The 14721-nt window shown below is 36.9% G+C and overlaps 1 protein-coding gene across 8 annotated transcripts in view; it reads left to right on the top strand.

The window, feature by feature from the left end:
- Positions 1 to 14721, top strand: part of FAM171A2 (family with sequence similarity 171 member A2) — a 53968-nt gene that overhangs the window by 24151 nt on the left and 15096 nt on the right. For 3 of the 8 annotated variants that reach the window (XM_034416032.3, XM_034416035.3, XM_060691710.2), the window contains exons 2-3: positions 863 to 1090; positions 9140 to 9232. In XM_034416032.3, coding sequence (XP_034271923.1) covers positions 863 to 1090; positions 9140 to 9232 — 321 coding nt within the window. The remainder of the gene's footprint in view (positions 1 to 862; positions 1091 to 9139; positions 9233 to 14721) is intronic. The other 5 variants (XM_034416034.3, XM_034416036.3, XM_087892234.1 and 2 more) reach the window with 3 other exon arrangements.

The raw sequence follows: 14721 nt of genomic DNA, 5'->3' as shown, positions 1-14721 counted from the left end.
AAGAGATTCAGTGAAACAAAACACATACTGGGGAAATAGAACAATTGAGTACTTTATTTTCAATTATTACTAGCTCTGCTTCAGGTGTTTGTTTGCTTTGGTTGTTTTGTGTCTAAAGAAATTTTCCTTTATATGAGTTCTTGATTACGTTAAGGGCATGGAAAGCAAGTAGCCTTAGAAAATCCACTGGTTTGGGCTTGAGTATCCTTTTTTGTTTTGTGATCACTCTTTCCCCATCTTGAGGTTGCAGAAGAATTTACTTACTAAATTTAAACCTGTCTTTAACAGGGGTGCTCTAAAAAATAGTACTCAGAATTGGAGTCAGAAGGAAGTCCATTCTAACTATAAGTTGCTCGTTTATGAGACTGACAATGTATAAACCAAAACCTAACTTCTTGCGGTGTTCCAATTAAAATGTGCAAATGTCAGACACAAAATGCTGGGGGGAAAAAGCAGTTTCAATGAAGGAACTGAGAGATTGTATTGTCTTGAGAAAATGTATCCTATTTGGTCCCAGAAACAATAGAACTATTGTTGTCAGACACTAGAGAAGCAGATGATGTATTATATTGCTATTGAGTAACCAAATAGGAAGGAACTTAAAAAACAGATGAAATGCTGTATGTAGAAAGGAAGTAGACTATAAAGGCTTTAGAGGTGGAATGGAAATTGATTGTCCCATATTAATTGTATGTTTGCTAAATCTCTAACACAATTGGATTTGACAATACAATTACCAAGGATGATTAGAAAGAATAATAAAAATGCATAAATATTCAAATCATGGAGTAGTGGGAGGAAGATTTGTATACTAATATGTACTTTTCTGTGCTCTCTCTCTCTCTCTCTCTCTTTCCTCCAGAAGTGGTGATCAAAGTCCAAGTCTACGAAAATGGCGATTTATCCCCACTTTCCCAGGCAGCTGTGGAAGTGTATGGCAACCAAACATCTTTGGCTTCAGGCACTACTGACCACGAGGGTATCAGTATGCTCCCCATCAGTTATCGCTTGGGCACCTGGGTCCTTGTTATGGCCTCCAAGCATGGCTTCGTTACAAACTCTGTTCCTTGGCGTGTCAACAAACTACCACGTGAGTGTTGGCAACTATTGGTTGAAAGCAGGGGTGGGATTGAAAAATTTCAGCAACTGGTTCGCTGCCTGGTTGCTGTGTGGCTGTGGCCATGGGGGCGTGGCCTACTCGGCCTCCTTCACTATGGCAGGAGGGGGTGTTTTCACCCTCCCCAGACTTTGGAAGCTTTCCTGGCACTTCCAGGAAAGCGAAAATGGCCTCCCGGGCTCCAGAGCAGGGGTGAAATGCTCCCGGTTCGGACCAGATCGCCCAATCTGGTAGCGATGGAGGCGGGTGGTTCGGAGAACCGGTAGCAAAAATCCCTGCCCCCCCCCATTGCCCAGCTGAGCCGCGCAATCATCAGAGGCTTTTTAAAAAAAATTTAAAAGCATTTTTTCTACAACCTCTTCAGCTGAACAGGTTATAGAAAAAATGTTTTTAAAAGGAAAAAAAGCCTCTGCTGATCAGGCAAGCCAGCTGGGATTGTCAGAGGCTTTTTCTAAAAAAAGAAAGCCTCTGCCGATCAGGCAAGTCAGCTGGGATCGTCAGAGGCTTTAAAAACATTTTTTTTACAACCTCTTCAGCCGAAGAGGTTGTAGAAAAAATGGTTTTAAAAATAAAAAAAAAAGTTGGCCACGCCCACTCAGTCATATTACCCCACCACCAAGCCATGCCCACAGAACCGGTAGTAACAAATTTTACATTTCACCACTGCTCCAGAGGCCCTCCGGAGGCCGGAAATGGGCCTATTTCGGACTTCCGGTACTTCCGGTAGGCCCGTTTTTCACCCTCCCCAGGCTCCAGAGGCTTTCCTGGAGCCTCCAGGAGGGTGAAACAGCTTCCCCCATTTTCAGACTTAGGGTAGGCCCATTTTTCACCCTCCCAGAGCCTCCATGCAGCCCTGCACTTACCTGGCATCCAAAAGGGGCTGTGTGGAGACTTTTGGGAGGGGTGGAGTGGGTGGGGTCAGCTAGTCCTTGGAACAACCAGTTCAATGAACCAGATTAAAATTAACATCCGGTTCTTCCGAACCAATCCGAACCGGCTGAATCCCACCTCTGGTTGAAAGTACCTGGTGATGGGAAATTGGTTGAAAGACATGGGTGTGATGGGCACAAGAAAAGATACATCTTTTATCAAGATTCTTTCCAGTGTTGCAAGAAAATCCAAAAATTATGAAGTTTAGCAAATATATGAATGTAGCATACATCTATCTTCAATAAAATAAGAGTACTTAATATTTTTCAGATATTTTAAGCAGCCCTTTCTTGGAGACAATGGCATCATCTCAGAACTTTGGCCAATTCAATACTGCAAAGTTAGATTCCACTGAGTTACATGAATTCCATATCAACATGTATGTTTGTGTCTTCAAAAAGCTGCACGAGAAGTGTCTTAATATAAGAAAAAGGGAGCTTACTTAGATATTACCAAACTTAATCTAGTCTGCATTCTGCTTCTCATAATGACCAACTGGATATTGGTCTTCAGTTATTGATGCAGGCATCTTCAGTTGCAAAATAATTATTTAGAGTTGTTAGATGTTTTGGATGTCATGTACTTATTATGGGTAGTAATAATGGATGATGGAGTTATTTTCCATAGTCATGTCTAATATTCCATTAAAGCCATCTAAGAACAAAAGACACAGAGAACAAATTGACAAATGTTATTCCATCTCTGTTAGTCATCTGGAGTGCCCTGGGAATACTGGTGTTGCATAATTAGATGGTTGCTAATCCCAGTGAGAAATAGCTGGTTGTATAGTGATAAAAGTATGCTGTCATCTGGCTTGGACATAAATGGCATGGACCTAGATTGGGACTGCTGTTGCCTTAGTATTTATCGCAGAGAGTCAAAGATTGATATGGATAGTGGTTTGTCTAAATATCAGTAGTTATTTATGAGTAGGGAAGAGGAGAAAGAAAGTGGAATCAATAGTAAGACAAGTTTGAAAGCACATGCAACACTCCTATATCACAGGTAATATAGTTTGAAGCATAATGTTCCAATCGTAGGCCGAGACAGATCTCATATGACTTTTAAGTGTCATATTGATAGCTTTCTCAAGCTGTTTTGAGTAAGACTTTACTAGGAAATACATCCATAACTTATTTTCCAGGCCAGAATTCAGTCCTCTGTTACAAAAAATCCTGGTACAGTATATGCATCTGAACAAGGGCAAACTTTCATTCTTTTACCAAGTTTATAATAGCAACCAATCAGGGGTTCATCTGTAGGGGAGATAAAAATGATGTAAATGCTAGGCGCAACTAGGCGATCAAAACCCTGTTGCTTTTATATGTGTGATGAATGTAATTCACATTAAAAAGGATATTCCTCTGATTGCCTTGTTGTTCAATCTACTATGGACACCCCTACAAATAACCAATATTGCAGGAGAACAATAGCTATGTAGCTGTCGAGAAACTTCGAACTTTTTTTAAAAATTCAATTTAAATTAAAGTCAATCAGCTTCTTGTTAGACTGAAATCAAGAGTGACCACTTCACTGGATGGATTTGAGAATACCTAAATAGTTTCTTTCTTTTATTCTTTTATTGAAGAAATTTTTCACAAAGTAAAAATCATAATAGAAAATTAAAACAATAAATGAAAACAGCAAATAATAAAAAAAGAAAATAGAAATTTTCTTAATAAAAATAAGAGAAGAAAAAGGGAAAGTTGACAGAATTTGCAGAGGTGGCAAAATTAATTTGGTTAGAGAAAGACTGAAAACTACATTTATCAGTGACTGAAAGCCTGTTATGGACTTTTTGCTGAAAAATTAGAAAAATGAATGTGTGATTTGTGGGTTAATGCTTATGAAAAGAAGAAAATTGTGTTATAATTATACTCTTTATTTAGAGACAAAACACATATCAGTTGTCAAAAAGCTCAGAAGCTGCTTTCTTATAATCCTTTCTTTTGGTCTTTTTCCCTTTTCTATTTCTACTCCATTTTCTTTCGGATTCACTATTCTTTCTTATCCTCTTTAATTCCTTTCTAATATTTTTATTGTTTTTATCTTGTTAAAAATTTATTCAGTAAATTATGCTTACACAGTATGCTTGCACTTAAGCTTGTATTTATATCTTAACTATAAAACATGTGTATAAAAACACTGATATCTATATTTATATTGCTGATTTCCTCCTACTGTACTTCCTGCCTAGAATCAGAAACTATTGACAATAACCATTTAAAAGCCAACTATGACTTCTGCTTCCAAATCCCATTTATTGGGTCAATAAAGTGATCTTCTTATCAGGGACATTGTGCCCTTCTAATGCATACTCACCTCTGGTATGAGCATTGTGTTTAAATGGAAGGTTTGCCGAGTAACTAAATCCAAATGGCAGAATTGGGTAATTGTAATAAATTATTACAGCTTTGGTGTTTGCAAGTGATTTTCCTTTATGATCGTAAAACATTTTATATATTCATTTATTTGATTTCCATAGTGGCCTATCCCAACAAGTGAATGGGGGGGGGGCATAAATTATGAAATGTAACAACAAATTAAAACATAACCAAGACAGTTAAAACATTGAAGCAGTTACAATAGTTAACCATGAACTGGATGGAAACATGGTTTCCCCTGATGCCTTGTTGAACTCATAATCTTTAGAGATGATCATCAAGTAAAATCTCTGCTTTGTATCTGGATTTTTAGGTATAGAAGAAAGAACACAACCTTAGGATCATAATTGACCAACTTTGGGAGAGGGTGTGTTGTAAATTGAATTGAGTTCTTAATCAACTTTGCTGTACTAGAATTCATAACAATTCTGTGACTAACTTGTTTTATGCAGGATGAGTTCTACCATCAGGTAGAGAAAGTTGCCACTGCTGCCTCGAACAGCAAATATTAAATTCTGAAGGCTGAAGGCAGGATGAAGACCATCTTAAACTTGTCTGGTAGAAATAGATATACATAAACACATACATGTATTTTTTTTTAAAGTAAAATAAGGGTCCACAGTGATCTAAGCAAGGTTAACATCACCATGGACTGTAATGATAAAAAAATGCATAGTATACCTTGTATTTATTATTTAAAATTTTATGCATAAAATAATTTTATAATATGGTGATGTAGCTTTAAATATTCAACTTTTAGCATTTTAGTACTTGTATTTTATGGCTCTATTAATTTTATAATGTTCCATTGCTGGTCAATAATTTTAACTGAACTGAGTCAGCATGGAGAAAGTGACTCAGTCAACTCCTCCATTCCATTCCTATATCTGTGTTACTCCCTTTGCTCATAGAGAAAGATTGGGGGGGGGGGAGGCTTTGTAAAAAAATAAAAATAAAGAAGAAACAATTTCAAGAAGCTGCCTAGAGAAGCTATTCTGTAGGACCAAACAGATTGGTTGGCTTAAAATCAGGAACCCATAATTAACACAGAATATTTGGAGCTTCTTTGGGGACTGATCCTAATTTAGAATGACCATATTATTGAGTTCATGACATAACTACCCCACACAAAAATTAACCAAGATTAAAATCAACCAATCTTAGCATTGTTGTGTAAATTTCAAATCTGTTATACAATAAAGTCATTGAAGACCTTTTGTATTTAATTTGCGTTGTTATAATAATGGAAAAATTCATATTTCATTATATTTCATAATATTTCATTATAAAATAGAAGAAAACATCCATCTGGATGTATTCTGCAACTAAATTCAGAAAAAAAAGTTAAAATAATGTGCATTGAATAATAGTTTTTTGTTGTAGTTGTACAAAATATGTATAGCACTGTTCTAATAGTACTGTTCCAATGGAAAAGAGTTGGACTACTTATAGATTGTGAGCCACATATAGTTAACTGATGTACTTGATGTGGTCCCTGGAACTCCTTACCATCTTGTTTAAATCCTTTTCTCAATGATAGGTTGGTACAATATCTATTATCAAGGATTTAAGACTACAGGTAGTCCTTGACTTAAGACCAAGTTGAGTACAAAATTTTTATTGCTAAGCAAGAGAGTTGTTAAGTGTGTTTTGCCATAGTTGTTAAGGGAATCACTGCAGTTGCTAAAGTAGTAACACATTGTTAAGTGAATCTGGCTTCCCCATTGACTTTGCTTGTCAGATGGTCACAAAAGGTGATCACATGACCCCAGGACAGTGCAATCATCATAAATCATGCAAGTTGCCAAGTGTCCAAATTTTAACCATGGGGATGCTGCAGTGGTCGTAAATTTGAAAAATTGTCATAAATTCACTTTTTTTAGTGACCTTGTATCTTCAAATGGTCACTAAAGAACTGGTTGTAAATCGAGGACTACCTGTAGATAGAGGAGACCAGGCAATCTATTTTTTTGCAGCAGGGTAGGATTGGAGGGTGTGGGGATGAAGTGGTCATGATCTTTGGACTTCTCGGTCATTAATCAGTTCTAGCATCTGATAGTCTGCCAATTTTAACTCCTTGCTCCTGCATTTGGGTGGCTGGGATTGTGTAGGAATATTGTTATGTACCATACACACTAACCTGATCTGATGTTGGTTTGCCCTAGGCTCCTTGTCAGTGAATTTCAGTGTCCACTTTGCCCAATCAAGAGCATCCTAGGATGCTACATCTTTCATGAAGACCATATCCTAGCTGGCATCTGGACCCATGAATGTAGTCGTACTGGATTTAGCCATTTGTATGGAGATGATACTGCCTAGTGAATGTGACATAGCTTTCTTTGGTTTTTATCATGGACAGATTATTCCCTGATTAGTCTCAAATTGGTGGCTGGTACAAACATGTGAAGATATGAGAAACTGACTAAAAGAATTTAACTCTGGTGTTTGGGAATTAGAAATGGAGGAATTATTGAGACAGATCAAGCTGACCTAGAAGTAGAATCCATTTAAATTCCTATATAGAGATGACTATATTTCTTTGCGTATTTGTTAATCATGGATAAATTCAATCAGTTCCATCTAAGGTTGAATGACGTACTGATCTAATTTCAGCAATCTTGCAATTATGAATATTTTCAACTTGTAGAACATAAAAGGTATTGATGCTATGAAAGATAATAATTATTATGGTGCAATAATTATCAGTGCCTCCTTTAAGATTGCATTAAAGGTATTTTGTAAGATCCAAGAGTTCTGTGCAATCATAAGGTAATCTAAAACATTCATTTTCTGGAAAAGATTACTGGGAAAATGATGGCTCTGCAACTCCAGATGCGTCTAGGTAGTTCTCATTATCTAAATCCACTTCAAGTAGATGTTTAATTATTATATTGAAATTGCAATTTTGCTATATCTGAATCTCTTAGTAACTTAATACTAATCTTGGTATTTTATGGACTATGTAATTGGAGGCAGTCTTTCATTGTGATTCTGGTCTCTGTATTGGAAGAATGCTGAAAGGTTCAGTCTTGAATATTTGAGATTTGATTAAATGAAAAGAGAAATATCTCAGATGCAATTGAAGATGCAGGTTTGCATGGAAAGCAGATATTCTTCTGTAGAGATAAGATTGAATATAACTGGAACTGAGGTTGCACAGATAGCCATTGTTTATAATGTTACTTTATCTGTGTTTGTATGGATAATACTGCAGGAATCCTCATTTACCACAAATGAACTGTGAAATTGTTTACTCCTCGTTGGCTTATTCCAATAATTAGAAGTTGAAATCTATCTTATCGAAAGATGAATTGAAACTCCCGATATTGCTTTTTTTAGAAGCCAAGAACAAATTCTTTGGCTTCTTGGCTCTTTTGCATGCAAATATGGATCACATATTTTAACAAAATAGCAAGGTCAAGGGTAAGATTCTAAGTGTCCTCAGTGGTGAAATTTGACAGAAAGAAAACTATTAAGAAATCAGGGTTAACTTGTAAGGTAACCCATTTCTTCTCTCCTCCTTTCCTAATTCAAGTTTCATTTTTTTCTTCTTTGCTTCAGCTCTATTCATGGATAGTATATCTGCATTGAGATTAAAGTTAAGTTCAGCCAAAATTATTTCACTCTCCTTGTGATTTTTAGCATGTTAGGGAATCATCCAAACATCATTGTGGTCATGTAACACTAATGAAAATAGATTTTAAGTCATTCATAGTGGCAGAGTGATACCAGAAAAAATAGGTAAGACATTATTGAGGAAATTGTCTGAATCAGATTTTTAAAACGCATTTGCAGATTTTGATTAAAATCCAGGCTGACTCATTATGGAATTGCTCTATTTGAGTAGAATATTCAGAACCTATTGTAGATTTAATGAATATTCCTACTCTCTCATTGTATTTCTATTAAGCTTTCCCTTTACCATATCAGTAAATAATTTTCAATTATTAGATCTGTAAATAATTTATTAGACAGAGAAAATTTATTTAAGGAAAGAGAGAAGAGAGAAAATCAAACTTTCCTACTCTGATAAATACTAATAAAAGAGATGGATAAACATAATGCTTCAGTTAGCTTTTAAATCAAACTTTTTAAAAAGATGTCTTATTTAAATATGTTTGACATGATGTAGATAGCAAACCAAAACTTGGAATGATCAGAGCTGGTTGTTATCATCCTGATTTCATTGGAAATAAAATTAATATTTGCTGTGATATTTGAACTAATGAATTGTGCTTTGCATTTAGAAAAGGGCAGTTCTATTGTTTGACAACAGTGTCAGAATGACAATCATTCAAAAAGGGGAGAGGAGCTATCATTTTGTTCCTACCTTTTGGCATCATTGACTTTCCTTTCCTCTCTGAATGTCCCTGATTTGGAATTATTGCTCCTAAGAATTGTAGGTAAAGAAAATGAAAGGCAGTTAGCAGCTTGAAGCCACAAATTATATTTTGTAAATTTGGATGTTCAACCCATTGTCTGCATAATGAGAATTGAGTTGAGCTACTGCAAAAGATTAAAACCACAATCCAGAAAAGCATGTACACTCCCCCACATTTTTGGTCAGATTTTCTTTTTGCCATCTGCCCCCAGTAGAAATCCCTTATTTGTACTGCCTCAAAAGACAGGTTGTATGATAGAATTAGCCTCTATCTCCTTCAAAAGAAAAGGGAGTTTTATATTAATTCAGGTTTTTTTTCCCTTGCAGTCTATGCTTCTGTAAGTCTCTATCTGCTTCCAGAGCGTCCTGCAACACTTATCCTTTATGATGACTTGATACAAATCCTTGTTGGTTCTCCAGGTAGGTCCCAAGATCCATTATGTCCAAAAAAAAAGTAGGGCATTCAGTCACTGCACTGGATTCCACCTAATTGAAATACTGTTTTTTGGAGCAGGGAAAATGGATTCTGCCAATGACTGCAGAATAGGCTACTGCAATTCCTGTGCCCTATTATTAAATGGTGATCTAAAGCAAAGGTTCTCAATCAGTAGAATACATAATTGCTGGGATGTAGAAGTTGTGATTCTGAGCCCCAGAATAGGTCACTGAAGCTTTAAGCAAGTTCTTAATACTGTTATATTTATGTTAAGAACTTGCTGGACAATAGAAAATATGATGGGATCCAGGCTCTTCATCTCTACAAGCTCTGTATCTCCATAGCAACTTAATACCAACTTGTACAAAAAAGAATAAGTTCAAGTGCTTTTGCAGAGACTTTGGGATAGAAAACTTTAAGATGTATTCATTCTGGGTTAAGTAATGGGACGAGTGAACTGGGCCTTTGCTAAAATTATAGCAAATGAGTTGAAACGTTCTCAATAAGTCCTGATGGAGTCAGGAGCCCATATGATGAGAGTGCTGGTAAGTGGGGGATGATAAAATGAGGGTGGTGTGTGCTTTCAGAATTCTCACTTAAGATTAATATCAATAGCAGATAACTGGATTTGATTTTTCTTGAACATATTCATTGGCCTCCAGCATTTCTAGCAATGTGGCATGTAGCAAAGCTCTAGTCTGTCTTCATGTCTTCATGTGTTAATGAAGTTAGTGAATCCATTCAGTGCTTAGCTTGCGCACTTGCTACTACTACTGAAAACAAGCAATTCATTGGTGTGTCTTCTGACACTGCTTTGAAATAAAATTCCTGACAATATTTCTCCTGAATTTTGAAACAATGAACAAAATGAACACATACAACAAAACAAGAAAGGAATTTATCAGTATGCTGATTCCATCTTCAACAATTAATTTGTGTGTCTGAGGATTTTGTATACTTGTTGCTTATAAAGAACAAATATTGAGCAGAAATAAATGTGGGTGGCTGTTTGAAAATGGTACAATATATGAAAGAGTTAGTTTGTTTAAGCTGTATGTTTCAATTAATCACAAAATAAACAGATTTGCATTCACTCTCCATCATGCAGAGGTAAATATTTCTTTCTGCAAATTTGAATGCATGCTTACTATTTATGTGCAGTTACAGGTACAAAATTTTAAAAAAACAGTGAATGTCAGTTGGAGAAATTTAGGTATCCTTTCAGTCAACTCTTTTACACCTGTTGGCAAAAGTAACAGCTTTCAAATGTTTCTTATAGCCCCTATTCTTTTGAAAAAATTTCCCATTCTTTCTTGTACAACTCTTGTAACTCAGAAAATTTTTTAGATTTCCTTTCAAATATCGCACATGTAAGATTCCTGCAAAGATTTTCCATAATATTCAAGTCCAGTAACTATGAAAAATATCACAAAACCTTTATTTTTCTTTTATGTAAGTGCTTCACAGTTTGAATGTCTATTTTGAATCATTGACTTAATGACATTTCCAACTCTTTTTCACCTGGACCATGAAACATTAGTTTCTAATATACTTGATTTTAGTTGTATTCAGTCTACCCACACAATCTATGCTACTAGCTGCCACACAACCTGAAAATATTAACATCTACATGTAACAAGGTATTTATTTAGTTAAATGTTTTTTTCTGTGTTATGGTTGAACAGTTTTTGTTTCTCTGCCCAAACCCCTTCAACCTAAGCAATTCAGGCTTAACAAGGTTTTCTTTTGTATGCTTTCTATGATGATTTTGAGAATGAAGTCAGAGAATAGTTTTCTTTTTATCATGTGGATCATGTTGCATAAGATTGTTGCAATGTGGACTTGTAGACAACTACTTCAGTTAAACCAGGGGTGTCAAGATCAATTTCATTGAGGGCCGCATCAGGGTTGTGTTTGACCTTGGGAGCTGGGATGGACGTGGCCCGGATGGGCGTGACCAGCTTGACATCACTCATGTCAGGGGCACCTGTGGTGGCCTAGGCAGGGCTGGGGGGATGCATTGTCTCCAGCGGGGGAAGGCGAGACCAGGGAGAGTGCCAAACCCTTGTCCTCCAGAGGAGCCTCACCATCCCTCTCAGGCCATGCAGAGGACCCCCACACAGTGACGCAGGCTATCCAGAGCCCTAGGCAGCCCTAGGAAGGTAAGTGCCCAGCCCAGTCTTCAAGCTTCCAAGGCACCAGGATTCCACAGTCCAGCCCAGCCCCACTTCCCCAAGGGGGTGCCTGGCTGCACTTAAGGCTGATGCTGCTATTCTTGCTTACTGTTGCTCATGGTGTGTGAGGGAGGGAGGGTCAGAGGGAGGCCCACTCCCTCTCCATGCAATGAGACCCGGCTTTGTAACCAAAGCATCTTCAGCAACAGGATGGAGACCACCAGGAGAGGTCAGGAGGAGATAAGGGCAACAGGGCTGCTGGTAGCCAAATGCTAAACATGGTAAACCAACCAACCTTCCTTCCTTCCTTCCTTCCTTCCTTTTCTTTTTCCTTACCTCTTCATTCTTTCTTCTTCCTTCCCCTCTTTCCTTCCTTGTCCTTCCTTGCTCTCTTCCCATCTTCCCTTCTTTTTCTTTGTCTTTCCTCTTTCTCCTTTTCTGAAACTTCTTGGTTGCTCTAATGGAAAAGGGGAAACATTTCTCCTTTTGTTTTATTTTGCTTTTAGTTTGTTTTGCTAGCCCTCTGGCAATGAAAACAGATCTTGGAGGGTTGCATATGCCCCTATCGACTTCCATTTTCACTGGCAGAGGGCTGCAGGAGGCCATTGTGGCCGAAAACAATGCTAGCAGGCACCGCGGGCTGGTCCTTTGCTGTTTCCAGGGCAGCCCCGTGGGCCAGATCTAAGCACCCCGCAGCCAGATCCAGCCTGTGGGCCTTGACTTTGACACCCCTAAGTTAAACTATTCAGCAAGCCATTAACAGTGATCTGCAGGTTCTGTTTATCAGTTTGGGAGCAATTCTAGTAGAAGTTTCTTTTGGTGTTCTGGATTTCCTGCAGTAACTTCTGGTCTTCTGAGTTTCCTTCAGTTCCTTCAATAATTTCAATTTCTGACAGTTAAAATTGTTAGGAAGAATTTAGATATTGTTTTTAAAGCTGTCTAGTTTATAAGACTGATTTATCTTGGTCTTTACTGCTCATCTTTTGAAGGACCCTATGGTTGTTGTTAAAAGTAGATGGAACAATAGTGATAACCTTAAAGGTTGGAAGGATCATATACTGTATGCATTAATTTGTGAAATTATCTTCTCCTGGCTAATTGTAGATCTAATGAGACAATAACTTTTATGGATTTTATTGACAACTTTACAGGGGTAAATAACACTGGATCAATTGGAAGAGTACTGAAACTTCTGTATCTGCTATATTCAGTTTTCTTATTTTGAATCTAAACAGTTGCACATAAGCTTCTGTTCCAATTTGCAGAAAAATGTAGTGTTTAACTTTGTTTCATGTACAGGTAGCTCTCAACTTACACCCATAAGTTTAGTGACCATTAAAAGTTACAATGGCACTGAAAACAAGGTGACTTATGTCTGTTTTTTACACATACAACCATTGCAGTATCCCCTTGGTCACGTGATCAAAATTTGGACACTTGGCAACTGGCTCATATTTATGATGGTTGCAATTGTGACCATCTGATAAGTAAAGTCAATGGATTTCACTTAACAACATGTTATTAACTAATGTTACTCAGTGATTCAGTTAACAACTGTGACAAGAAAGATCATAAAATGGAGCAAAAAACCATTAACAACTGTCTTGCTTAGCAACAGAAATTTTGGGATCAATTATGGTCATAAGTAAAGGAGGTTGTACCATCTTTTGAGGACTTAGTGGTTCATTGAAACATACAGTTTAGCTATACTTTCATATAAAGTCTCCGTATTTCAGAAATAATGCAAAAATAAACAAGCTCATCCTTTGTATTAAATTATGACTTAAATTTGATTTCAAATTTCAATTGAAAAGTGATATACTAATTTCTTGCCTGATCCTGACAATTGTTGATTTTATTTATGGGGAAGATATAATTTATTTGTCATTTCAGGAAATCATAATATCACAAAGTTTGAGAACCTCTGCAGTTTTTATGCTGGGCTCATATATACAAATAAAATACATACAGCCTTATTTCATTAAAATTATCTAGGGATCTGGAGAATAGTAGTAGACAATTAATATACCTTTGTTGTATGTAATTGATACATTTAAAGCAGGCAAAGTAAAAATATAATACTTTATTTGGCCAAGTGTGATTAAACATGTAAGGAATTTGTCTCTTGTACAGAAGCTCTCAGTGTACATGCAAAGCAACAGAATGATAATAATCATCATAATAATACCAATAGAAGGGGGAATAAAGAAGACAAGGATAAACAATAATGCTACAGCCATATTACATGGGTAAATATATATAGACATTAGACAGCACTGTGAGAATTAAGTGTTCAACAGAGTGATGGCCTGAGGGGGAAAAGTATCTCTGTGTCTAGTTGTTTTGGCCTGCAATGCCTGAGGGGAGGAGCTGAAACAGTTTATGTCCAGGATGTGAGGGGTCTGCAGATATGTTCTCAGCCCTCCTTCTGACCTGAGCAATATACAAATCTTCTATGGGAGGCAAGCTGGCTGCAATTATTCTTTCTGCAATCTTAACTATCCACTGGAGTCTGTACTTTTTCTGTTTGGTTTCTGTACCAAACCAAACAATTCTAGAAGTACAAATGATAGATTCAATAATTCTCTGTAAAAGTTTTATCAACAGCTCCTGGGGCAGTCTGAACTTCCTGAGTTGACACAGGAAGAACATTCTTTGTTGTGCCTTTTTAATGATGATTCTAATGTTAAGTGTCCATTTCAAGTACTGGAAGATTATAGAACCCAAAAATTTGAAGGACTCTGGTGTCAATACTATGCTGTCAAATATGGTAAGAAGTGGTAAAATAGAAGGGGTCCTTCTAAAATCCACTCTCATTTACATAGTTTTAAGCGTATTCAGCTCTAGATTGTTATGCCTGCACCACAGGGCCAATTATTCAATCTCCCAACTATATGCAGATTTATCACCATCTTGAATAAGGCCAATGACCGTAGTATCATCTGCAAACCTCAGTAATTTAACAGAGAGTTCCCATGAGATACAGTCATTGGTATATGGGGATGGGGTGGGGTGGGAAGCAATGAAGCAAGCACACAAGCATAAGCCTGTGCTCATTGCCCGGGTACTAGATATAATTTTCCCTATTCTTACCTGTTGCTTCCTATCTCTCAAAAAACTGATTATCCATCTACAATTATGAGTAGGTACAGAAAGCTGGATCAATTTAGAGTACAGAATTTATGGAATGATTTCCCAAAGGTGCTTCTACAGCTCTGGAGAAGCTTCTTGGATGAGAAGCGAAATATCTTCAAAGAAAAACAAGAAAGTCCAGTTGCTTCTTGAAAAAGCACCTTTGA

Source organism: Pantherophis guttatus, chromosome 4 (assembly GCF_059756535.1).
Source record: "Pantherophis guttatus breed Tessera chromosome 4, ASM5975653v1, whole genome shotgun sequence".
NCBI lineage: Eukaryota > Metazoa > Chordata > Lepidosauria > Squamata > Colubridae > Pantherophis > Pantherophis guttatus.
The sequence above is the reverse complement of the archived record's forward strand: the minus strand, read 5'-3'. Positions and strand labels throughout refer to the sequence as shown.